Source organism: Seriola aureovittata, chromosome 16 (assembly GCF_021018895.1).
Source record: "Seriola aureovittata isolate HTS-2021-v1 ecotype China chromosome 16, ASM2101889v1, whole genome shotgun sequence".
NCBI classification, from domain to species: domain Eukaryota; kingdom Metazoa; phylum Chordata; class Actinopteri; order Carangiformes; family Carangidae; genus Seriola; species Seriola aureovittata.
In genome coordinates, this window is record NC_079379.1 from 19,671,044 (window position 1) to 19,698,780 (window position 27,737).

The 27,737-nt window shown below is 42.6% G+C and overlaps 1 protein-coding gene across 5 annotated transcripts in view; it reads right to left on the minus strand.

Moving 5' to 3' along the window:
- Positions 1-27,573, minus strand: part of fhod3a (formin homology 2 domain containing 3a) — a 56,423-nt gene extending 28,850 nt beyond the window's left edge. For all 5 annotated transcript variants that reach the window (XM_056398543.1, XM_056398541.1, XM_056398540.1 and 2 more), the window contains exons 1-4: positions 27,021-27,573; positions 21,529-21,638; positions 17,610-17,677; positions 438-505 (exon numbers count right to left, since the gene is read on the minus strand). In XM_056398543.1, the coding sequence (XP_056254518.1) occupies positions 438-505; positions 17,610-17,677; positions 21,529-21,638; positions 27,021-27,185 (411 nt within the window). In that variant the 5' untranslated portion in view covers positions 27,186-27,573. The remainder of the gene's footprint in view (positions 1-437; positions 506-17,609; positions 17,678-21,528; positions 21,639-27,020) is intronic.
- Between the last annotated feature and the right edge of the window lie 164 nt (positions 27,574-27,737).

A 27,737-nucleotide genomic window follows, 5' to 3' on the forward strand; every position in this document is an offset into this window, starting at 1 on the left:
CCTGAACCATGTGTTATTATATTTGAGTTCTTTTGTGTGTGTGTGTGTGTGTGTGTGTGTGTGTGTGTGTGGTGTGTGTGTGTAAAAAAAACCCTCTGTGTTTGAAGTGGCTGACTCCTCATCTTAAAATAAAGATTCACACACAAATGCAAACACCCCCCCCTGTCCACAGACAGACAGACACACACACACACACACACACACACACACACACACACACACACACACACACACACACACACACACACACACACACAAACTTACACGTAATCACACAGAAACACACACAGGGAGAGAAATGCCACGTTGATGGAGATCTCTGTCATCATGGAAGCGCACAGTGGCCACAATAACCAACTGTATTCTGCAACAACAAACTGACTGTAATTGCAGATGAAATGTGTGTCTGTGTGTGTGTGTGTGTGTGTGTGTGTTACCTGAAAAATTTGCTTTAGAGAGAACAGCGCCCTTCTTAAGTCACGTCCATTGGAGTTATACAGTCTTTCTGTAGAGACAGAGAGAGACATAGAAGTGGTTATTTGTCAAGTCAACAAACGGCAACAAGACCTTTTAGAGTTGGAGAAGCAAGTATGAAAAGTAATAAAAATGTGTTTCCATCTGATGTAAGACCTTGTAAACCTTTTGGACATTATCTATGTGCAATTGTCTGAGATGCAAGAGCAGCGATGCAAGTCGATGGAACCGATGACACCAGTCGGTTCTGATCCCCTGTGGCAGGCACTTCATCACACACTTTCGCCGCGTCCTCACTTGCAGAGAGCAACACGTGCATGGTCTCTCTCACATGCACACATTCACACACCCACACACACACACGTTGCAGTAGTGATTAGAGCTGTATTGGAATGTTAATGAGCTGCTGGCCGGGCTTCAACAGTGAAGTATTCAGGTCACGACACGGAAAACACTCAGAACCAACAGCTCTTATACCATCACACTGATATTTAGCCTAATTATTTCTATCCTCCAACACAAAGACATGATTAATATACTGGTATAATATCCCTACAGTGTCTTAAAATGTTTATTGTGACCATTTGGTACAGTATTATCTCCTACACAGTAGTTTCACAATAATAATCCTTTTTTAAATGTGTTTCTCTGGTATTAAATCATATTCTATAGTATGTCCTCCTATATATTCATATAACTTCTTCTTTGATCTGTCTCTTAAGGTGTGTGTTTATGTGTTTACATGTATGTACAGGGGTTGACAAGATGTAATACATAATACCTTTATAAAGCCTGTAAAAATATGTTTTTGTTTCGACTGTACAATAGAGATGGTAATTAAACTTTATGATCATTTTGAGAGTGGAATTTGTGTTGTACTAGATTTTGCTCAACCCTCCAGTGTCCTTTTCATTTTGTCTACCCCCCGAACAAACAAATATTTGTATCTGCATATTATGTAGCACTTGTATTTGTACAGATCCCTATAATGACCAGACAACAGAAATAATTTTCCTAAGTGCTCTGCATTAAGCTCAAAGTCTGTTTAGTTTGGTGTCCATATTGTCCATTTGTGTGTATGAACAGTTGTGCATTCAGCTGTGTGTCAGCGGGGGGTTTGGGAACCTGTGTGTGTAAATCCCGAGTTTGCATGTTAATGATAAATCCTTCAGTCCATCAGGAGGGAGGCAGCTGGTTAAAAGAGTATAGAGGTAAGGGCAGGGCAGGACAGCACACACACCCCCTGATGTGTGCCCAGACATGGGTTAGCCTGGCTATGGAGCCGGCCAGTCTATCCTGCTGTCTTGAGCTCAGTGGTAACCGTCACTGAGCAAGGCAAGGCAAGGCTAACCCAAGGCCAGGGTCAAAATCATTATCATTCCGCACACAGACGAAGAATTACAGGCCTGTCTGTCTCTCCATCTGCAGGACCCTTTCTGTGAGATCAGGAGCACATTCATTAAATACATCTGTGATAGTTTACAACAGAGATAATCGAATCAGCCAAATTATTAGTGCTGAGAGACAACACAAAATGTGTGGGAAAATGTAACTCAGACCTTCCCAAAGAAGCAAAACATACTGTGGGTGAAAAGGAAAGGAAAGGATGGAAAGGATGGAAAGGAAAGGAAAGGAAGGAAAGGAAAGGAAAGGAAAGGATGGAAAGGAAAGGAAAGGAAAGGAAAGGGAAGGAAAGGAAAGGAAAGGGTGCAGGCCAGTGTGTGAGGGAAGAGGGCCAATTGCTTTTGGGTAATCAAGGCAGTGGGAACATCTGAGAAAGTTGGTAATTTCCCTTCCCAAAATACACAGTGTACACACAGTACATGTCTCTTCCATGTCATTTGTGTAAAAAGTTGATTTTTAACCTTTTCTCAGATAGTCCACATGTTTAGTCTGAGATGATGATGTTACTTTCCTTCAACGCAGGAGAACAAGTCTAAGTGGCGGGTGCCACGATCTGCATCTCATTTAACAAATGACAACAGACGAACTAACTGTGGACCGTTAACTCTTCTCTTCAAATAACCAGTTTGGACTGATTTCCTTGTTCTTGTCTTCTCTAGGTTTCCCTGGAAATCAAGTGGGCACTTAATGAGGCAGGGAACACTCCGTCTGGCTCTTGAGTGTCAATGGTTCATTCAGACGATCAGGGCATGAGTGGGTCTGTCAGGGTAACCTTTACCAAAACGTCTGCTGTGCATCAGGAGCATGTCAGCAGCAGCGATAAGCCTTAAACTTGGCTTGATTCATTCTGCTGTACCCTTCAATCCTGTAAGAAGTTGCTCTCCCTGTTTAACAAGTGAAATCATTTAAAACTGAACTGTGGTACGTCCCTAAACACATAAAAGCCAATCACAATATAAAGGCCAGATATATAAATTTAATAGTCACATATCCTCATTTGTGTTTACCGAGCAGTGGACTCAGAAGTGTCTAGAAACTGCATGGCTGCATATAAGACCCATTAAGGACCCCTTCTGTGCAGGCTAATGTTGATGTTATTGTAAGTTGCCTCTGTACACAACCTGTTGAAGGTGGTAATGTTGTGTCTTGATTGCACCTTGCTGCTCTGCATATAGGGAGCTTTGTTGTTCCACCTTTAGGGCCGAAACAATGTCTGTATAAAAGGGAGAAGTGGCATGGCGGGACCGGGCGACGACACTGTTGTGTTACATGTAACACCTCTGATTCTATGTCTCGTCTCTGATGCTATTTAAAAATCACACACTGGGGCGGCATTATGTCTGATTCAGTGCAAACAATCTTCTTAACGGCAATATAATGAGATCTCTGTTTTAAAAGGAGTGCTGATTCGTTGTTCTAGAGCAATGAGCAATTAGCAGCCTCTGTTAACTTTACACTCCCATACATGTATATATGATATTTAAAAAGAAAGATCCCTGTTTTACAGATTCTCTCTACATATAACTTCGATTAGTTGGTGTTTAAACAGTGAGAGAACCCTTCATTTGTTTTTCTGACTTATATTCAGTATTAAATTCTTAAGATGTTTTTTGAAGTGCACAGTTGAACCAACAGCCTCACTGACATGCCAACATTAACATTGTCATGGCAATACCCTGTGATCACCTTATCGTTGCTAATAAAGTCTTGTCAAAATAATTACCCTTCTGCTCCAGCGTAAACAGAGTTTGACATGCTAAATAATCAATCGCCCATTTTCCCATTGGCACAAAGGTCTCCAGCTGTCCTAACACTGCATGTCTAGAATGATGGTGCATTCAAGCTGGAAATAATTCAAACAAATCACTCTCACCTATGACCTCTGGGCCAAGCAGCTTGGCCTAATAAAGCTGCTTCAGTGCCTGCATCTCTCAGAAAACTGAAATAACCGCAAAACACAAACTAGGAAGATAACGCATCTTAATTAGATGCCATCCACTGGTCTGAGTGACAGAGAAGGAGATGTGGGAGTAAGTGAAGAGGAAGGAAAGGAAAAGATCAAAAGGATGGTTTTTAAAGCGAGGTTTTTGTCTGTCCACGTGTCTTCTGCTGGTCATTCTCCTTTTTTTTCCTGGCTCTAGGTTTTATTATTGTCACAAGAAAAGCTGAAACTCTCACTGGGATGTGTCATTGTGGCTTGTGTGTGTCCGTGTGCTTGTATTACAGTGTGTATGTGTGTGTGTGTGTGTGTGTGTGTGTGTGTGTGTGTGTGTGCGCATGCGTGTGTGTATGTGTGTGTGTGTGTGACCATGTGCACGCACCCATGTGTAACCCAGTGCCTGTGTTTGCTGAGTGCAGACAGACAGATGAAGGAAAGACAGAAAGGCACATTTCATTTATAGGTTCGCTTGGAGTTTTACTGTTTTGTTTTGGAGGACTCATAGTTCTTGTCCGCACTGTTTCACCATGACCTCACATGCACTGCAATGTGTCAGCCTTAACGAGTCATTTAGCCTCATATTCCATCTTAAAAACTTAATTTTCTTAAGGCAAGGGGAAAAATCTGCCAGAAGAAAGACTCATTTCCATTTGTTTCTGATGTAGTCACTTCTGTTTATAACTTTCTCCTTTAATTTAATGATTGAAACAAAACTCTTGGTTCCATGTGCCTTTAATGATGTTAAACTACACACAAAGCCTATAAACTCTCCAAGATGTAAGCTTAGTTAACACTTTCAGAGGGTTTATTACATCCTCATCACCACAAGTGAGGACCCAACAGAATCATCATATCTATTGTGTGTCATCCACATTTGATTCATATTTAAAATCCCTCCAGAAAGATATAATCTAATGCTCCATAATGGGTTTAAACACCTTTAAAACAACTTGCAATGGAAGAACCTGTATGTGCATTAGAGCATGTGTGTGTGGGAGTGTCCTCTGCGGTCGAACAGGGATTCCCCCAGTGTCAAGGCTGTCTGCTAAGTCGTTCAGGAGTGGTCAGATCCCTCCTTCTCCTCCTGCCGTAATGAGATTAGTGCTGTGACCCTTCAGCTTTGACTAATCCCTTAACATTTACTGCATCATCTACACATCTCCAAACAGAAAAACACACGGGCCAGCTCAGGCTACACTAGGTCTAATCCACAGCAATTATACTCACAACCGTACTGTATTGTGTCGTATTACCAAGTCCCAGGTTGAGTGTGGTTTAATTCTGCTTAGTTGGCCTTTACAAAGGGCAGCAACCAATCTACTACTACTACTACTACTACTACGCTTAATCCTCAGGCGGCAAGCTCAGCAGATGTTTCTTAAAGGCGACCTAGTTAAGACACATTAGTGTGAAGATGAGAATTACCAAAGTGACAAGAAAAAAGAAAACAATACAAAGGCAAACCTTAAGTATCACAGAAATCTTTCCATTTAACATTGTGCAGATCAGCATCTCAAATGGTCATAAATCATTTATAGGCATTATCGATCTCTATTGGTTACTCTTCTATAATAAATATTTTTATCACAAGACTGCTTGTTTTGTCTTGTGGTCACTCGTAGAAATGAACCCGCAGGGAATTATCACCCAACTCTGCAGTTCCTCTCATCTCTACAGAGCCTTTTAGCATCTTTCAGCTCTTTGTATACCCACAACTTTACTGCTGTAATTCCCTGTCACCATCAACCAATCAGAGAGGGCCAAAGTCAGGGGTGGGAGGTCGCCGCTGTCAATCAGAACATGAACATGCTTCTGGTCTACTACACCTCTTGCACCAAGGCTTTACACTGGCATTGGCTGCTGGAAAACATCGCTATGGCTAACTCACAGGCAAGCAAGCATTAACTGAGACGTCGTACGCAGAAGGATGTAGCTGAAGGGCTGAGCAGGGTGTAACTGTGATTTCTAGAACTTGCATATCATATCTTTAAAATCCTGAGATTAATCTTTGCATGTGGGCAGTGGTTACTTGTTGTAGGCGGTTCAGTTGGGGCTTGTTAAGTTATTACAACTTGCACAAAAACATTATTCTAAGTTAAAAAGTTACATAGACAATAGCTGGCTTCATGAGTCAGTCCCAGAATATGTTACAAATATAGTTACAGTCTACGCGGACCCGCTGAGGTTTACGGGACTGCTGTGACTCAGGACACTCAGCTGAATCTGGCTTTCTCATCGTGAATCTGCAGATGACATCTGAAAAAAGACCACACACTGATCGCAGCTCCGTTTGTGTTTGTTGAGATTTTATCTCGTGCTACGAGATGTGAAGCTGTGGACGTCGACAGTGTGTGGATTCTTCTTCATTCAGTCTGTCCCTAGCAGGGAGCTAATGCTAGCTAACAGCCGTCTGCAGATATCATGCTGATGTCAACACAAACAGTGCAGATTATAGACCAACCCAAACACAATCCCAAACACTACAGATAAAAATCCATAAACTCTCCACCCATAGTGTGTAAATATGTTGTACTCCATGCGCTTTGAATAGAGGGAATTATTTCAGTGTGACACATCTTTATTAGGTCACAGGATATTCACAGATAAGCACACACTGAGGTCAACCAAGGGAAATATTTTTCAGGATGGTACAACTGTCTGTGGGTCAGGCGCGAGAGATGGGCGGGTCACAGCTGGTGGTCCAGTATTTAAGCCCAGTTATAACCGCTGACTCGTGTTTCTGGAGGATTTCATTGCACCCCACTAAAAAAGCCCCCACGCGGCTGTCTGGGCCAATCAGTCGGTTGGCTTTCAAACTGGGTCTTCAGTGGGATCTAAAATAAAGAAGTGCGAGGAGCATGAGGTGTAATGGCACGCTGGAGAGCTTGCTTTAATCCCAGGAAGTCTTTCCCTCCGTGTGCTGGTATCGCGCTAAATATAGGTGGGTTGGGTATCAAGCATACTGTAACAACTCTAGATGCTGGGTTCAATCATTGTTCAGGTCATGCAGTGCACTGTGCGTGTCCTGCCCTGGAGACTTTACCTTCGGTCAAGGAAAAATGAGTCAACTGGATGAGATGATTTCAGTCATTTCCAATGCAATTTCACCTGTGTCAGGAATTTCCTTGAAAGAATTCCTGTTGTTTCCAGATAACCATTGGAAACGACACCTTAATATTGACCGTTTGCATGTAATATTTCCAGCACTTCTCAGTAAAGTTTAGCATTTTTTGTGTCAGTACACAATGTGCAAAGGTACCGTTGGGTGGTATTCCCTTCTTGTGTGCACACGTGTGTGGAGTGCCATATCCATTAATCTGTAGTAAAAAGAATAAATACTCTATCAATCTGTCATATGCTGATATAGTTTGGACAATAATGCACGATTTCAGTCTCATGTCAAGTGAAGTGAAAAGGAAAAGTTGGCAGGCAGCAAAAGGCCAGACTGCTGAGGACAACTCGGTTATTTTGCGACTGTCTATTTTTTGTCTGTTGGTCTTGGCCTACAGTGTGAGTACTGGAGGCCGCTGATGGTACAGATGACGATAGAGGCCCCATGAGCTCAGTGTGTGTGTGTGTGTGTGTGTGTGTGTGAGAGAGATGCAGAGAAAGAGAGGAAGAAAGGGAGAGTGAGACCTCCAAGGTTTCACTGTGGGATTCATGAGATTTAAAGAATGGCGACGGACCTAGACAGAGATTACACTAAGCTCAGAACCAACGCACACACACATACACACACAAGCATGTACACACATCCCACAGGCAGATACAGTACAACTCCAGGCCTAACGGCAAACCTACTGTGAAAAGAAACACTTGGGAGTAAATGAAAACAAACTTTTATATGATTCCCATAAATCCAGTCCTGTAAAAACAAATGCTATTTTTTATAGTTAACACAATGATGTACAAGACATACGACATACCTACACACGCACACACACACACATCTCCAGACTGCAACCTTGAACCCTGAAGGACATCAGCTGTAAAAGAAGCTCAGAAGCAGATGTCTTCAGGAAGGAAACTCACTGCCACATAAACACAAGCAAACGTGTAAAAATACTCACACACACACAAACATAGACTCACACATGCTCACAAATACAGTATGCCCCCCCCCCCCACACACACACACACACACACACACTGAGACCAGAGTGCCCAGTGCCCTTCACATGGCACCTCTGAATTAGTCCACACACACACACACACACACACACACACACACACACACACACACACACACACACACACACACACACACACACACACACACACACACACACACACACACACACACACACACACACACACACACACACAGGAATAGTTCCCCACAACACAAACACAAATATACCCAGCTTTTCTTACAGGCGCAGCGATGACAAGCCTGAGCCCAGTCGGCTGCTACAGTTCTGCTCTATATTCTCACACTCATAAACACACACAGACTGCTTCAGTTACTACACTGTATCCACAGCAACAGTGACGACGCGTTATATATACTTACATCAATATTTAAATATATTGAACAATATTATAGAGTGTAAGCAGCCAGTTATAGAAATCTGCCCACCAGCACTTCTAAAGTTCACTAACTACATTTATATTTTATTTATATTTCCTGAAGTCTCCTCTGCCACCATGAGACACTGGCAGAGAGATTACTACTCGCAACCAAGAAATAGTCTGGCACATAACTCCTATTAAAACCACAACGAGTCATGTTCACACTTTGGATTTTGTACAACTTAAACAAGTATCATATAATGTGTGAGTCTTACAGGTGTTTTACAGTGCAATAGAGGCAGGCTAGCTGTTTCCCCTTCTATCCAGTCTGTATGCTAAGCTAAGCTAACAAGCTGCTGGATTTAGACTCACATTTAGCATACTTATATCACGGTGATATTAATCTTCCCCTCCAGCTCTTGTCAAGAAAGCAAATAAGAGTAGTTCCAAAAATGTCAAACAATTTTTTTAACTGCTGCAAAACTTGATCAAAATCTTGTTTGTTTTTCAATAACTACTGAACACTTTTAAATTCCTTTCACTTTTGTCCATCTATTGGATGGTGCTGACATTACGTTCTGTACATGACATTTGCTCTGTCACTGTATTTTATCTGTGATAGTGCATTCTTATACAGTGTGACCTGATTTTCTGCAGCGTGCAGCCACAAACAAAAGTTGATTGTGGGGAATACTGTGCTGTTAAAACCCCACATTCAACTGTGCACGTGTGAAACAAGCGCTCAGTGTTTTCCCTCACTCTCCCCTAAACCCTTTGTCTTTCTGTCTCTCTCACTTCTCACGCTCGATCATGCTTGTGTCATTGTTAATTGACCGGACTCACTGGGCATGTGCAGCGACAGCGAGTGGCAGGAGTAAGACTGAAAAATGAAGGACAAGCAGAGAGATGGAGTGAAAGAGATTGAGAAAATGTAAGACTCATGAGATACAGTAGGTGAAGAGAGAGAGAGAGAGAGAGAGAGAGAGAGAGAGAGAGAGAGAGAGAGAGAGAGAGAGAGAGAGAGAGAGAGAGAGAGAGAGACATAGAGTGAGAGAGCTATACAATGGAATTACATTTTGGGATTGTACAATGTGCATATTTTAGAGGTAAACATTTACATTTTGCAAAAGCTTTATATATTAAGCCTCAGTTTTGGAGGTGTTGTCCCTCACAGTGAGTACTGCTGTAATACTATGTAATAATGGTGACAAGTCAAATAATCATCTGAATTACATTTCAATGTCTAAACCGCTAATTTGTAGGTTTTCGAAAATGTACTTTGGCATCTTTTTTTTTGATAAACAGCCATCCAAATAAGTTGGCTGGATTGGGTCTACACAAAAAGAGAGCCTAACAAATAAGAAAGAGGAAGAGAAAAGACAAGCACAGGAAGAGCGAGAAAGACAAACACAGTAAGAAACAGACATAGAAACCAGAGCAAGACTAACAGCAGCCAGCGCGAGCAAACAGAGAGGATATTGGAGGATATGTGCTGCTTGCTGAGTGGATTAGCTGAGTGAAATCTTGCTCTGACTCATACTACCCTTGTCTGATATTATACTCCTCCCTTGTTTGTGTGTGTGCGTCTGTCTGTGTGTGTCCCTAATACCGCAGACACAATGACATAAGCTACTGTATAAAGGGGGTGTAGCATCGTTAGGTATATTTACAAATTGAGAAGACAGCATATCAGACTTTATTCACTTTCTGAGACTATTTTCTCTCCGTTTGTGTTGGCCTGGAGTTTGGATACTGGGGGAGGGGGAGGGGGGAGACGGAGAGGGAAGTGTGTCAGGTAACAGGAATAAAAGTCTGTCGTAGTTTACTAAGCAATTTCTGGGTCAAATGGGAAAAGAAAAGTGAACGTTAAATACTATATAATACCACTGAAGGGGCATGACTTACATTAGGTATGACTACAAATAGGAGGCGGGTAAAATTTTTGTCAGTGCAGCCAAATTAATTTCTACATCAAACTGCCAAAGTAAAATATTTAGGGAACTCCAAATATAGTACAGAAGAATCGAGGTATGTTGTTGTTCATAGAAAACAGTATCTGTAACTGTACCACCTTGGCATAACTTTCTCTCTGTCTTTCCTCTCCTCACCTGTAAGTCAGCGGACCACAGAGCTATGACATAACTTGTGGAGCTACCTGCCAGCTGCTGTTGCTCTGTCTGGCAGGTGCATTTCCTCCTTGCTTTGTTTTTCCCTTGTGTTTCCTTCCCTAAGTGATTTACCATTTCCCTGGAAATCATCCCTCTCCCCGTCTCTCTCCACACATTCCCTAAACCCATCATCTCTAAAACCCCATGACTGGATAAGATGCCAAGCCCGCAGATTCTCCAGTGTGTGTTCTGGATGTTTAGCTTGTGGTACTTGTAATGTTTTATTGCATTATGTAACAGTTTCAAAATGATTAAAACAGACTAGCCAGAGGTTTGTGCAGGCACATTCTGGTGCAGATATCAACGAGCCCAGACATAACACTCAGACATGTGCACAGCCACACACACACACACACACACACACACACACACACACACACACACACACACACATACACACACATACACACATACACACACACACACACACACACACACACACACAAACACACAAACACATCTGTCGTGATATATTCCTTACTTTCTTCCATCAAGCACACTGAGGCTTGGGAAGAAAAAAACAAACCCAAACAGCAGTATGCTGTGCCACAGTACAAGACGTGCGCTGCTCATGTTTGTCAGCATAACTAGAGCCCAGGGAAAACCCTGCCACATCCACAGAAAGCACAAGGCTGTAACATATAGACTGGACCCACCACACCACAGCAACTGATCACAGTCACAATAGAGACACACAGCTGCAACATACAACAGGATGACACAGCAAAACCATAAAAGCCAGAAATAATCAGATTGTAGTCTAACTGCATGATGTGAAATCGGTGAGCCTGACAGCTGAGCCTTATGCTCAATATGTGTAGTTGTTATTGCTGTGTGCTTATGGCTTACAGCAACAGAAACCAGGAAAACTTTATTTAGCCCAGGGTCCCGTTCTCCAGTATGATCTACTCCTAAACCCTAAAAAAGCTAGAAAGCAAGTTACAAGTCAAAGAACAGTACTGCAGTAGGAACGGAGAACAGCTGCAGGATAGATGCATGTTACGGGCATGTTATTCCACCACTTCTACTGCTCTACACCTCCATCCCTAATGCCTCATCAGCCCATCTCTCCATCTCCCACAGCAGTAAGTAAGGTATGACTCATGTGGGCGCAATGCTCTCAGTCGCTCCTCAGGGTCTCAGCTGCTGGTGAGGGTAGAGGGAAAACTATTTGAATGATTTCGCATTCCTTCTTTCCCTCTGTGAAACACAGATGAAAAGAGAGAAGGGTGTCGTCTATTCTGAATCCATAACTGCTGACTTTAGAGTGTGCTGAGGTCGTGAAAACAAAATACAGACACATAAACATAAACACACATACACGGAAGATATGATGGCTATACACAGGGGAAAAAAACGGCTGAGTGACAGGTTGAGAACTTGTTGTTAACCTTGTTGACTGCAAACAGAGAGATCGTAAAGCACAACTCCAAGCCAAAGCCACAGGTGGCTATGAGAACAAAGAGTCATGAACAGTAAGTGAAGCTGAGCGGAGTAAATATAGATTTAGAAAGTAAAGCACGCAGGCCAGGAAAAGCAAGAGATGCAGGGGTTAAAAAACAGGAGGAGAGTGTGTTTAAATAAAACCAGTTAGAAATGGGGACAAATGGACAATGTGGAGCGAAGTAAAATAAAAGAGGATGAAGGGGAAATGATGCCAGATTGAAAAGTAGTTAGAGCATTTTGGCTAAAGGTAGCACAGATACCAGCAAAACCACATAATGTGTCTGGAGTTTTACAACTACACAGCCACAGATGTCCCACTGTATACCACTGCCCCCTCTCAGCTTACCCATTACCCATAAAGCATTATCTCCCTGTCACACCATGCCATTACCAGGCCTTATCTCCCACAGCGGGGGGAACACCGAGCACAGTAAATCGCTGTTCGAACCAGCTGTAGTCATCTCATTCTGCAGCGTCTTAAGGCCAGACTGCTGTCACTGCCACTGCACCCCCACTGGTAAAGCAACATCGGGTAGTGACTACTGCTCTGTCGCTGGAGACCACCATGTCAGTAGGCTCATATTTACAGAGATTTTGATTTGTGCAACTCTCACTGATTCCATCAAATCCTCAAAACATCTCTTTACAGTGTGTAAATACAGTTAGCAGAAAGCCTTCTTTGAACTGAAGTGAGTGAAATAACAGTGATGTATGGACAGGAATCTTTTGGGAAGTATGAATCCCGTGCTGAAAGGGAAAGTTGAGGATAAACAGACAAACAGGCGAGGACAAGCAGACGCATGCAACAACATTTTCAACAAGATGCTAATTTGTTATATAATAACACGACCAGAGAAAATCAAAGAAAGTCGACCTTTAGTCCACCTCAACCTCCAGCCCCCGCCTCTCCTTTACAATACTGCAGGGGGTGATTAGAGACGGATAATTGGGGTACAGAAATCCAGCAGTATAGAAGCCAAATTTTTTTTGTAAAAAGGCGAAATTCCAGAGTTCAGTACCGAGGGATTGAACAGGCTCCAAAACACATGCGAGGTCTTTTGTTCTGCACTCCAGTTCTTTTGTTTCACCTGCTGCACCACTCATTACAGGGAGCTTTACCTGTCAGATAGCATACCCTCTCTATATTTGATCACTTAAACTGTATTTAATTACTGCATATCCCTTCACTTCAGGAGAGGCTGGGAAATGAGGCCACATGGGAGGCGAAAGCTTTGGGATTCTGAAAACATTCTGGTAAGTAATGTGCAGTTTAAACAGGGTACAAATGAGAAAATTACACTTTGTACTCTGTACTTTGTACTGCCAGTGCAGCTTTGTGTGTGGTTTTATCATTTATCCTAAATGTCTTTCTAACTTTGGTCTTGAATTTATGAACTAGTCTTGTCTCGTATTTTGTTTTTTATGGTTATGTGTGGAGTAGATAAACCAGGTAATGAAGGTCATAACAAAACAAACCAACAAAAACACTATATAATAACACACCTATGATCAATATTTTATATTAACAATGATCCATATGACTATACTTGAATGTGCAAGCAGTTGTTCTTATGTACCCACTGAAAATGATAACCCCACTGCAGTACTCTACAGGGCAACCTTTAGCTCATTGTTTTGTTTTTTACCTCTCGTAACATTTGCTCCACTCTCACCACTTTCTTTGCGAAACATGATTACAAATTAAATTTGCTTTGCATCTTCTGGATGGGTAAATAGGTGAATGTAAAACAATGTCTGTACTTCAGAGTCTGCCCAACAGAGTGCACCAAAAATGAAATAATAATTAATAAATAATTTAAAAGGTATGTTATGTCTGTCTTTGTTAATGTTGAAAAATTAATATATCCAGTATCTGTCAGGCTCTTATTATGGACTCTATGATGAATCCTGCTGCTTTAGGCGACCCTTTGACTTTTCCTCTTTAGTCACGAATCATGGCACCAACAGCCCAGATCCACATTCATGAGGATGAACCCTCTCCAGCTTGGACACTTTTTCTATAGCCTTGCCAATTTTGCACATAGCACAGAAAACATGGAAGCTGTTAACAGTAAGATAGACACACATTACATGGTGAAGCCACAAAATAACAAGGAACAAATTCACATCCCTAACTGATGAATTGCTTTGACACTTTCATGTAAAGAGCACCGATGCCTCCAGGTGCCACTGATGCTTCCAGCAGGGTTCTCGTCTTGTTACATAAAACCTTTGCTTAGTGTAGTTTTAAGAAAAAACAACTAAATCTGATAGTGGTATAACAAAAGGTAACATTCAAATAATTTCCCACACTACCCATCAACATTATTCCTTCCAGTTCTCCTCTGGCTTCCTCCATCAACCCTCTTTTGCACCTCTTGCTTCCTGTAACTCTCACATTTAGAGAGTAGAGATTCAGCACTGTGCTACCTTCCTCACATGTTTCTGTGCTGTCAACACTTTCTAAAGATAACACCTGCACTTCAGCCCCCATCCCTGAGCCACCTCTCTGCACCCGTCAGCCACAGTTCACAACAACTCTGCTGCGACAGAGGTGGCTAAAATTAAACCTTAAACAAGAGGTTTTGATAGGCACTCTGACAGGACTGCAGACCACGGGATCTAATGAGAGAAGGGGTGTTAACATAGGAGAGAGGGCACACAAGCAGATTTTGAGGCACAAAAGAACAACCTTATTCCACCTAAAGCTGAGGACACTTAGGACACCCACGCTGCATAAAAAAAAAAAAGATAAATTCCTGTAAAACCGACCCCAATCTCCTGGTGGGCGTCATGTAGTGAGTACTAAGAAGAGCTGGATCATTAAAGTGCCACAAAGGTCTCTCCGGTGCAGACACATTGCCTGCAGAGTAGCCCTTACACCAGAAGACAAAGTCACTGCTTTGCTGACCGTGCCAATCTGTCCTCCTTTTCATACATATCCGAAAAACTCACACACCCACTCACACATACACACATCACAGAGCATCCTTAATCCTAGGTTGGCAAGCCTGCATGTAATATGAGCTTTCTGTTAGCAGTGGTGCCAAGAAATGCCAAGGAGAGCAGTGTTCCTTGTACAGTTATAATAATTTTCTCAACCTTGTGGCCTTGAAAGAAGATCAATGGACGACTGAAGAAGGTCGAAAAACACTGAGATCCCCCAATATTTGACCTTAATACAATCAAATCCTGATCATTACCGATCAAAGCTGACAGCTGATGAAGCCAGTAAGATTAGGGAAATCGGCAAGGAATTGATCCTTTCCTGCGTTTTAATCACAAAAACTAAACATGAAGCATCATGTGGCATGATCAGTAATCCATACTCTTAATTCAAACACGCAATCCTACAAAACTATACTACTTGAGAGTCTCAGATACTTGATTCTACAAGCAATCCGTACCCTTGATTGTGACAGACTTTTCATTTAGTGGATAGTATGCTGACCACTACTCAGGCGATTTGAAGGTCAAAGCCCTGAAGGATTACCGAGCGTTGAACGGTTAGATGAGTGGACAGCTGAACCGACTCATTGAAACAGCACAGAGAGGGGGTTGGAAAGTGGTCGGTAGATCTCTAAAGTGAATGGATCTCCGACTCACTCAAGCTATCTGATTATACGTCTGTTTATTGCAGTCGAAATTCTGCCACTCCAGAATATCAAGTCCGGTCAGGGTCTGGTTGCTGCCCAGCATCTGTGCCATGCTGAATGAAATCTGGGTTGTGGTCAATATTGTGAGCAAACTCTATCATTAAGCTTTGGCACCGAGCAAAATTCACTCATGCCGTTCAAAAGGAAATGCATCTCATATGGTGATGATGCAGCTTTTTCTCCGATAGAAAGATATGTTCTAATAAGAAGCTGTTTATCAAAATACCCTGAAAGAGACAAGCAAATATAGCCCAGCATCGGTTTTCCTCAAACCAAGATGAGCCATGGGAAGGTCCCTCATAAGGGCTTGTGTGTGTGTGTGTGCGTGGGTGTGTGTATTACATGTCCGCCAGCGTGAGAGAAAGATTTAGCTTACACCACTTCACACTCCATTCACTCAGGCCCGTTGAGGAATGACGAGAGAAATGATGCATGTATGCTTTTTGCTTGTGCATGTGTGATTAAAATGTTTATATACAGCGAGGTCCAAAAGTCTGAGACCACTTTTCCACAATACTGAGATTAAGTAAAATACAACTGGGGTGAGATAGCTGCACAAATGTCTCTTAACACGTCATCTAATCCACTTTAATTTAATCTACTGAAATTCTTTAAATGTAATCAAATCTGCAAGTGGAATGAGGTCCTTCTGTTTTTTACCAGAGCAAATCAATAGTTTAGAATGACATGTTATTTTATTTTCCATGTTGTTACTGTGAACATGTCACCTAAGTAAAAGAATATATATAATTTAAAAAATGATTCTCTTTCTGTCTGGGCACACTGTCTCTCCTTAACACCCCCCGGCTCCACTCTGAGTGACCTTTCACCTCATCATGTTCTCCACCAATCAGAGTCACTGACTCTAGGATCCAGAATTAGCACCCCTATCACTGGCATGGAGAATGTTGACCATGCAGGAAAGACATGGAGGAAAGGAGAGAGAGAGACAGAGTGGGATGATTTGAATGGATGAGGAGAGACTGAGGTAAAGACAGAGAGTGGCTGATAAAGACCCTCACGAGACGAGGCCACAAGACAGGAAAGAGGTAAAAGGAATGCTTTGCTTGTTATAGAACTGGGTTTTCGGCCAACTTACTTAAAAGTAATAAGACCACAGAGGCCAAAATCATCCATGTGTTCTCAGTAGATCATTAATATGGTCCTACGTTAGTGGATATTATGGGACAGGCCAAGTTGGCAAGTCATAAACCAAATTGAAACTTTGAAGTGATGGCAGTGCGACATGAAAAGTTAAAGTATCATGAAGTTATTACAATTGATCCTGAGGGAGACATGAACGTTTGGTCCAAATTTCATTGCAAACCATCCAGTAGTTGTTGAGATATTTGAGTCTATGTTTCCATCTCTAGAGCTCTACTGAATATATCAGTGTGAAAACTCAACATATCTACAGGTTACTTTTGACTTGGGAGGGGGGGGGGTGTTTATCCAATGTGGCCTTACGATATGGAGATAAAAACGTGCTGTAGTATCATGTTTAAAAAGATCTGTTGGCTCTGTGTTGCATGACAGCAAGTCACCCTCTCAAACACATCTCCTATCATTCCCTACCTCAACTGTGAATCTTTCATTCAGCTCTTTCTCCTTATCATGACACATCTCATCTCATCTTATCTTTTTTTTCTCCCTCTTAGTTTCTCCGCCTGTCCTTCTCTTCACCATTACAACTAAGAAGAGTTAAGACTTCACCAGGCCCAGAAGGGAGAAGCAGAGCTGTGATAACACAGTGCTACTTTAATAACAGTTACAGCCACACATACACACATACACAAGGTCTAACCCCCGGAAATGTACGTAATGTAAAACCCCTGGACAGCCATCTAAACGTGTAGTACAGTGTGTCCATGCATGTGCGTGTGCGTGTGTGTGTGCGTGTGTGTGTGTGTGTGTGTGTGTGTGTGTGTGTGTGTGTGTGTGTGTGTGTGTGTGTGTCCAGGGAGAAACACGTGTTAAGCACATATACAAAACATGTCACACAGCACTCACCGATGCAGGCGTGTACACGGACGGTCAGCTGGGTCCGTAAAATAACACTGTGCTTCTTCCCTCTGGACCTAAGAGAGAGAGAGTGGAGTGACAAAGAGATAAGCAAACAGGTGACGTATGTTTCATTTCTGGAATCAAGTGTAAATTTCTTGGCTGTAGCAAAATCATCTGTCTTGTTTAAAGCATTTTTTGTTGTTTGTGTCAAGAAAAATCTGATTTGTAAGACACAATACGAGGCAAGGGATTTTTATGATGGACATTTTTTACGGCGCAATCCTGTTGGCATGACGGGAATGGTGAAGACAAACAGTGGCCTGCATTAGATTAGCACCCCTATACTGATACACATCTGAGCCTTGAAGAAAGACAGCAGAACTGCAGGAGCAGACACAACATACATATGCACATCTATAGACCGCCTCACACCATTGTGCCAATGAGCACATATTCCTACACAGCATATTTCCAGTGGGAAAACAAAATAAGTACACACAAACATGAAAGTAAAGCATGATGGTATTTTGAGAACACGTCAAACTCTCTCTCCTAACCTTAGCCCTTATCCTCCGATCTGTAGGAGCTAATCACTGACATCCATCACTGACACGCTGATAGCATTCAACCCAAGCCGCTCTGATATCACACACAGCTGGAAGACACTCGTCATGCATAACATGCAGTAAGGATAGCATACACCCAAACAAGAGAGCAGCTGGCCTCCTATCCTACTGTTAAGCTCCGTTATCAGCTTTGCTCGGAAATAGAGCAAAATGTTAACACGATCCGTTCAGATGCTGATAGAACAAATTCATCTGTCATACCTCTCTGACAATCTATTGTGTGAGAATGACAGTTACCGTAGAGACTCAGAAAGACTGACAGCAAGAGAACAATGGGAGGAAAAATTCAACTTAAACCCGTAAATACTGGGTGTGAGAGTATTTAAGAGGATTTGACATTTTTTATTAATATCCCTGGGGATAAAAAAAGGGGGGGTTGGGAGGGTTGAGGTCCCCAATTCTATCAGGTTGTCATTCATGTCCAATTTCGTATCTGTAAATACCAGCATTATAATCTACAGCAGTTTTCATCCCATTTTTCTGTTAAACTTTCGTTCAGTGGAAGCATACTCTGAGGCGTCACTTGAGGACTTTGTTTACTGTCAACTGCGGCGAGCAGTGTCCCACCACAGCTGGAATTGCAACACATTTTCAATGCGTGGGAACATAAATTCTACGTTTACACCAATGTGCTCTTTATAAACCTCTCTGCCCATTTTTCAGTGAAAGGCAAGTTTCAGTTTTCCAGTTTCAGTTTGTTATTTAAAACTAGAAAAAGTAGGCCTTATTTGTATTCCTAAAAAATCTACGAATGTATCTATAATATGTGTCCGGTGACCGTAAACCAGTCACCATGATACCAAGACACACACAAGACACAGTCGTTGTTATTGTTGTGAGATTAGAGAGGCTATAGACAGTTAATGTGCCTGAATGAAAGCTATTATACACACGGCGCCATAACAACTGGACACATCTATTCACTCTAAAAAATTCACACCCACTACATAAAGCTTTGTTTCCGACATTCAGTATGCCTTTAATGTGTTACAGCAGCTGTCAAAAGCTTCTTGATTTTAAAGCACAAGTAGAAGATGCAGTGTGAGGCTGAGATATTGAGTGAGATTAGCTTATTCATTTTTGACACTATATAAATAGCGTTCATCCAACAGAGGGAGGACAGGACAAGCTTAGTAGTGGAAGCATCCAACCTCAGCTTTTGTGATTTTTTTGCCAGGGTCAAACCCAATCCAATGTGTGAATCATTTCCTCCTGTCAGCACAGGATGACCTTGGTAAAAGCCTCAGTTTTATAGGAAGACAGACAGGCCCATCCAATCCAACCAGTTCCCCGAGATCTCAGCCACTGCAGAAACACACACACAGTCTTCATTCACCTGTCCATCATTTGTCAAAAGGCTCACTAGGCGCACAACAAAGACACACAAACACACACACACACATAGAGAGACAAACAAACACATGTACACATGGAAACAAGACACACAGAAACAGACACAGAGAACAACCAGGCTCTGTGGGGTCTGCCATCACTTATCATCCTGCCGCCCCCAGCCCCCAAACAGATCAACATACCACAACTTTCCACAAACGCACAGTCACACACTCTTGCACATGCAGCCACATAACAGATGCCTTCTCGGTGTATTTTCTCAGAGCTCTACATGACAATGCTTTGTATATATAAAGAGATTTTAGGTGACAAAACAGTGTTGGAGGCAACAGCTGAGAACAAAGTACACTTCTGAAGTTGTGACTTATCCTCAACAGCAAAGTCTAACATGATTTATCTAGCTATCTCCCCACTGATGGCGTTACGGTACATCAGTTGAATATAGATGATGCTCACCTGTTTGTTATACAGGTAATTAGCTAAAGTTACAACACCTGGTCAATCACACAAAAATGGCTCAGTGTTAAACCCCTGGCTTTACACATAACAACAGCTAGCTAGCAAACTTGTAGCTAAGCTAGTTACTAAATTCGGCTAAAGTAAGTCCACTTGTTTGTTAACATTACTCAGTTTTATTTGGTCTGTTAGTTTTGTATGGTTTGCTAATATAATTAGCTCGCCGGCTGGTTAACGTTACATTTGAAAAGTAAAAAGAAACGGTTAAGCCTAACTGCGCTAACTAGCTAGAATTGATGTCACAAGTCATAGCACTAAAGAGAACAAGCAGTAACTTAATGTGATAATAGCATACTTTGGGAAATAAATACAGGCTACATTATTTGGTCATTTATTTTTAATAACTTACTGTGCGACTCCTCAGTCATAACTTGCATCTTTTCTTTTTCAAATGGTTCTCCTGTTGAAACTTGTTGTTGCTGCTAATATGTTAGCTTTAGGCTTTCTCGCAGTGTTTTACAGGGGAAGCAGAACACCTACTGTATGCTTAAAAAAAAAAAGATAACTTCCACTAAAAAATAAAAAACAAATAACAGAAACCAAATTAACCTTCAGGGTAAAGGGTAGAGATGCTGCTGTGCTGCCAGGTGTGGAAAATCAAACTGATTTGATTGATTGTGTTTGGATCATTCACTGCTGATCCTGGGTCAGTTTGCTGTGATACACTCACATACAGCACTGTTAACATACGATAAATAATCAGACTGGAAATCACTTATATATCATTATATCAAATGATTTGTCATTTAGAGGTTTTCAGAATTGTTATTCATACAAAGGACTAAATAATCAAACTAATTTGATAATTATCATACACCTGCCAACACTCTGGTATTTCACACAGCAAATGCCTAAATATTTATTAGTGTGGCTGTCGCCGATCAAACTGATCTAATTTCTGGGGAAATTCTGAGCCCTAGCAGCAGTCTTCCATTTTCCATTTTCTCCTGTTTTCCCAAAGAGTGAGCTGGGATATGTGAGAGACTGAAAATGATTCACAGCAGTACTCTAACAAAGTGGTCATGCGGTTTCCTCCAGCCGCCAGAGTTGACAGGTTTGTGAACTGTGAAATCTTGTCACAAAGAAGACCATAATAACGATTATTATAAAAGTACAGTGAGAGAGGAGCTGTTGCTGTGGAAGTGAGGGCACATCTGTCCCGCTTTCCAGAGCGCTTCATACTTTCCGTGAACTTGCGATTCCAAGAAATCCATATCCAGCAGCTTGTGATTCCTCCCATTTTATAAGAATGGAGAAACTCAGAGAAGTGTGTGAAGTGTGTGTGTGTGTGTGTGTCAGGGAGAGAAAAGGCAAGGGGACTCATCACTTTGTCTCAGATGATTGCAGATATTTTGACACGGAAGAGTGAAAGTGTATGTGCGTTAGAGAGTGTGGCTGTGGCAGAGGAGATAAATGTGAGTCAGTCTCACCCTGTGTCGTCCTGCTGAAATCCCTCCAGCTCGTCCCTTTGCTCAGCCAGAGAAGACTCCAGATCCAGATAGGTGCCATTGTGGGAGAGCTGGAGCGCACAGTCATCAAGCTGTGGAAATGAAGGAAGAAATAAATCATTTTAATACATCAGTTTTAATGAATAAAATGAACCTGAACTAAGATACTGGGTTAGATTTAACTTGACTGAGAGGGAAATACTACAGCTGAAGTGGTCCCCACTTTAACTTCACATTTTTACCTATATTAGGGATGGAAAATATGATTGAGAACTTGGACATACGGGGTGGCACGTGAAATTTCCCTGGCAGTGATATACATACATATGAACTACCCACAGGAATGACATTGGTCTCTGGACACACTTTTTTTCAATGCTCCCTCAATATGTCTTTCCACATTTCACACCCTTTTTTAAAACAATTTGAGCCTGTAAAACGAATCCAGTTTACGGGGGAAGGGGTTTGAACACGAGTGTGTACAGTGGTCCATGAAAAGGGGGGAGAGCCATATGCGGTGCGACTCTGCTTCCAGTATTACAAAGCTGTTAAGGGAATTAAATAGTAGAGACACAGCAATAAAGGCTGCAGAACATGAAACTAAAACCAGAAGGGAAAGTGGAGACAGAAAGAGAGATTTTAGAGCATTTAAATGCCACCTGAGGGGAATATGAATATTATTCAAATCGTGTATCATATGAAGCTGCAGCTCATTTAAGTCCCTGTTTGTTTTTGAAGGGAGCAACCACAGTCATCGCCACGTAAATAATTTACATGTATATTGATGCACACGACAGATTGTGCTATGTTCCTGTTTTTCACTTCTCAAGAACAGACCAATCTTGCGCCCACGCCATCTTCGAGTGCATGATCTAAGGTAACACAGCAGAGCAGCCTATGTCAGAAGTGACCCACTCTGCTGTGTAATGAGAAACCCTACTGAGTTTGAGACCAGGTGCAAAGTAATATATCTGCACACCACTGGCAATGATGTTTATGAGTACAGTCACAAGTTGATAGCAGGTGCAAGCTGCCATCCCAGAAACTAGAGCCAATAAAAAAATAACATACATCATTATGTTGCAACAAGCATCTATGAGCTTCGCAACACAGTGTTAAAGCTGCTGTCGTATGAATAGGTGAATGACATCAGAGTCATGAGTTAAATTACTATTTATCACCTTAATGGTATCAGTGGGTTTAATGTAGCGTGGCCTATGGTGTGTTGCCAATTGCCCCCCCGCCCCCCGGCCATCCAGTCGAGCCTCATGACGACACTCACTGACCAGCAGAGACCGCAGATCACAAGACCTGCTGCTGTTCTCTGTCTGTCCCTCCCTTTCACTTGGAAACAGAGAGACGGACTGTCGGATGGACTCACAGCATAAATATAACCTTGCTATATTTACTCTGCTCTGAGGCAGCATGCACACAGGAGCTCAACGGTGGGTGTGTCCGCAGGAGCCGGGAGTTTATGGGGGGGAGCAGTGCCCAGGCCAAAGTGTTACAAAGGAGAATCTAAGAAGCTCCATGAACATGCCGATGAACTTTGCAGTACTACTCTAACTTATCTTTCATTCTAGCAATCCCAGGAGCAGACCCGACTAGCAAAGGAGGTGACTTTGGGATCCGCTACCCCTGCCCACACCAGCATTAATCCACCTGGGCCAAATTGCCGATCAGCAAAGCAAAAACACACACTTAGTGGACACATTCTTACTTGCAATTTTAGGCAGTTAAACTGCTGTCATCACCATCTTTACCTCATGCAGACCACTAGATAGGAACAACGTTGATATAGTGCGCACAGGAGAGGAGGAGGAAGACTCTTGATGAGGTCGACAGCTCAGAAAAAAAAACCTTGAATGGGGCTTGACCTTTAATATATACAGTAGTTATATGCTGTCTTCAGGATGTCAACAATGATAATAGCAACATGCTGATGTTTAGGTTTACCATGCTCACCATCTGAGTTTAGCATGTTAGCATGCTTACATCCTCTGATTATCACTATACACAAAGTACAGCTGAGCTGATGTGAATATCATTACTTTTGCAGACTGGGTCATCAACCAAACTAACAGACATTTTGAAGTGATCATAGCCCTGAATGAAAAATTAAGGTATCAGCAGTCATTACAATTCATCCTGAGGAGGACGTCACTAATGTGTTCACCAAATTTCATGGGACATTTCACTCAAAAAGACAAACCTCACGGTGGAGCTGGAGGAAAAGTTAGAGGATCATCAAAAGGGATCATGAATAACACAACAAACCTTTTGCCAGTCCATTCAATAGTTGAAGAGATATTTCCATTTGGACAGACCAATCAACAGACCAACATTTCCTGCTTGGGTACATTGCATCACTGAGAATATTAACTAAGCGTAAAGGAAAAATAACAAAAGCATTGTAGTGCAAATATGTTAAGAGCCATCTCAGTGCAATGCCACTCTTATTCACACTTCACGTGCCAATTCAGCATGTAAGATTTGGTAAATCTCAGATTGACGTTTGATTGAGCAGGGGGGGTGGAGACAGTGGGTGGGGTTAATCATGCCTTGTCCCACTGCCCTGATTTTTATGCAGGAATAAGACAAAAACATTTCTTGTGCCCAATCTGTCAGCATTATTCAGCATTTTAAGCAATACTCCACACATACGTAACAGTGGGTCTTTCCCTTTTTAGCACTTGAGTTAAGCTTTCCTTATCTTTTCGAAAATCCCCCAATCTGTCTAACACACATATCCCAATACAGAGCCCCACCACCGACTCCACCTCCTCTTCTGCTGCTCTGCTTTATCTACACACATTATTCAATCATATAAATACTTCTTGGACAGCGAGAAGTGATCCCCGGGCCACTTTGTAACACAATATGTGAACAGCTCACCCTCCAAAGGCTGACTCTTTCCTAAAACACTTGGTTTGGGTAATAGGAGTAATAACATAACAAAACACATCATGCTGGATGAAGCCGGGACAGAGGTGGCTCCAGAAGGAACCGCTAACTCTTCACACTCAAGGCTCCGGGACGGGCCAGGGAAACACTTAGTGGCTAGTATACTTTACACTCATTTAATCAAATTCTCCCAGAAGAGCAAAAGCAAAGGAAAAAAGTTGGAGGGGGGTGGGGAGGGGGGGAGTAATTACCTCCACGTTAAAACAACACTGAGCCTGCTGGCGATCACAGTGGGCCGACAGTTAACGATGCCCTTACGTAACTTAGACGATGAGTTTTTAAGAACTTTTTGTGTGTGTGTGTGTGTGTGTGTGTGTGTGTGTGTGCGTGTGCGTGTGTGTGTGTGTCAGATTCAGAGCTGCAGAGGATCAAGCTCTTTGAAGAGCGTGGGGGAGGGCCTGTTCTACACGGCTATTAAATCTCCCTATGTTGCTTTAATGGAAACCCTTTGGTAATGACATAAAAGTTAAGCTGTGAAGTCTGGGCTTTGTTGTTTTTTGACGGGAATGGGAGTTTTCTTTGCAAAACCGGAGCTGCTTGACTGATGATGAAGCTTCTGCATTGAGCTCGGCACGTGATATATCATTTTGGGAGAGTCATTTGTCTTAGTGCTTAATTTCACTCACTTATCTCTACATGTCAGGGTAAATGTTAAACTTTGATGAATTCTGTTGAGCCTTTTTAGGTTAATTTCTTTAAAGCCTGGACAGGAAAGTGGTTATCTCTTCTGTGAGAATCAAAAGGAAACGTCTTTGTTTAGCAGTCGGGACAAAATGACACATCTCGGGCGCACTGATTTAGCCTTGGCAACCCCGTTCTAACCTTATGTGTGTGTTTATGAGTGTTTGTGTTTGAGTGTACGAACTGGTGCGTGGTCAGAGAGGTGGAAGAGGAGATGGAGGAAGAGGTCAGGAAAACCACGGCACCCAAAGTGAGGAGAACAAAGTGTCGCAGGGATCCAGGCCCCGGCCACAGGAATTCTGGGACAAGTGACCTATACTTTACATGCAGCCCAGCCAGCCATACACAGAGCTCTACCATCACAACATAATAATACAGTAGGCTTTTCTGAGAGAAGAGCACAGGAGGTTAAGACAAAAAGGGAGAACGAGTGTTTTAACAAAGAAAGACAGAGAAGCAGCTCAAAATATTCAGAGAATAGACAAAAACTGAGCACATTTTCCAATAATATAACACTCCAGCTTTTCTCTAAGCACCACCTTTTAGATCTGGACAGTCTGCTAGGCAAATTTGCGACAGTTCAGTTTCATCCCTATAATCTAAGCGCAATATCCAGTTGCCATTGCGTTCAGTCTTCCTCCTGATGTGAACAAAATTGCAAACACGAATGCAAGCTGTGCCATCTGTCCTTGTATAGGTTGTAATCATAAGCTTTTCTGTGCTGTGGGCCATTTTTCATTTGTTTTGTGGCTTTTAAAGACGGAGCAGTGAAAGATCGACTTGGTCTGGAAAACCACTCTGCTGTTGAACGCTGGTTTGCTGTCAAGAGTTGTGTCCCAGCAGTCCAACTCCCTCTCTCTCTCTCTCTCTCTTTCCTTCTGTCTCACTTTTATTTTCAACTCTATTCTATCCACATTTCCAGCTTGAATTGTAGACCATCTGTTTTCAAATGAAGAATAAAAAAATAAGGTCACATACAGTATCTGCTCGACTTGTAAGGCCTCTGCGGGTGTGTTCATGTGTCTGAGTCAACCTTGTCAGTAAGGAATGTGTGGCTGTTTTTTTTTTTTTCTGGATTACTTTAAACACTGAAAATCGCTGACAATGGACTCTCTTCCTCTCCACCACACACTTTCTCTGGTTCACACACTCATCATAATCTGACACTTCCCACCAAATTGGTTCCTGGGCTTCATGACTGTCACCTGTGCATGAAATGAGGCAACTCAGGATATATTTAGCTGCAGTTATGCCTTTTAAACAGCCTGTCACAAAAAAAAATTACAAAAGGCAGATTTATTCACTTCACTTGCAAGAATATATGGCACCCCTCAACTGGGGGATGGGGGGGGGGGTGTCAAAGGTTAGAGGGATCCAGCACTTGAGCAAGGCAAAGACTGGGATTAAAGGATGGATATTCGGTCTAAAACAGGTGAAGTCCGTGTTTTGTGTTGCTGTGGGCTTTCAGGCAAACATCGCAACCTCGTTTCAGTCCTCAGGCTGGAGAGCCAATCACTCCTGCTTGCATGTGTTCTCAAAATAGCCCGTGAATGGTGGGTATGGAAGTTTATTTGCAGTTGGCTTGAAGTGAAAAACAGCAGCCTTAAATGTCGCAAAACAACCTCACGATGTATTCACACACAACAACGTGTTTGAATCTCAGCATGAACCCTCATATATTTCTATTATTCATATTGATCTTATTTTCCTTTTTGGTGGGATATGTCACTATACAGTTCCTATAATCAATCTATATCAAATATTTTCATAAAGTCAGGCCACACAAGTGATTTCTAGGTTAGGTTGTTTACCACCCCTGGTAATCCTACCTTGTGTGGAGCTTTGAGGAGCCGGTGGACGCCTGCTAACTGGTTGATGAGTGGGATATCCTCCCTGAAGGTGTACAGCGGTGGTCTCGTCGGCTCTGGGAAATTTGTGCTGTTGAACGGATCGGTGTCGTCTAAAAACTGAACCCTGCAGACAAACGTGGCCATGGTGCATCCATGCAAGTGGCTCCTGTGAGGGGGGCAGCCCGGTGTGCACAGAGCTGAACCGGCTCTCCGGCTCTGCTCGCTGAGCGCTCCTCTCCTGGTAACGACAACAAACCCGGGTCGCTAAGTGCGCCCTGTGCGCAGCCTGTCCTCCCGCAGGACGTTTTGGTGGAGGGGGTTTGGATGCCGAAAAGATGGCACAGGAAGCCGGTCAGTATCTTGCCTCGCCTCCTTGCTTTGCTTGTGCTCCTCACTGAGCTTTTCGGTGCCGCTGTGTTATTCTCGGAGAGGCAGGTGGCCGGTAATAAGGGGGAGGCAGCGGGCGGGCGGACTCCAGCCTGGTGCTGGAGAGTGAAGGATCAGCGCAGCTTGGGACAGCCGGTCTGCTGTCTGTCTGAGTCCCAGTAAATCCACCCCCCCCCCCCACCCCCCCATATCTATTTTCCCCTCTGCCTCATCTCCCTCCTCCCCCTCCCTTCAGATCACTGTCCCAGGCTTAGCAGTGGCTTCCCATATGAAAATGAACTGCAGGCTATTTATGCCATAATACATTTA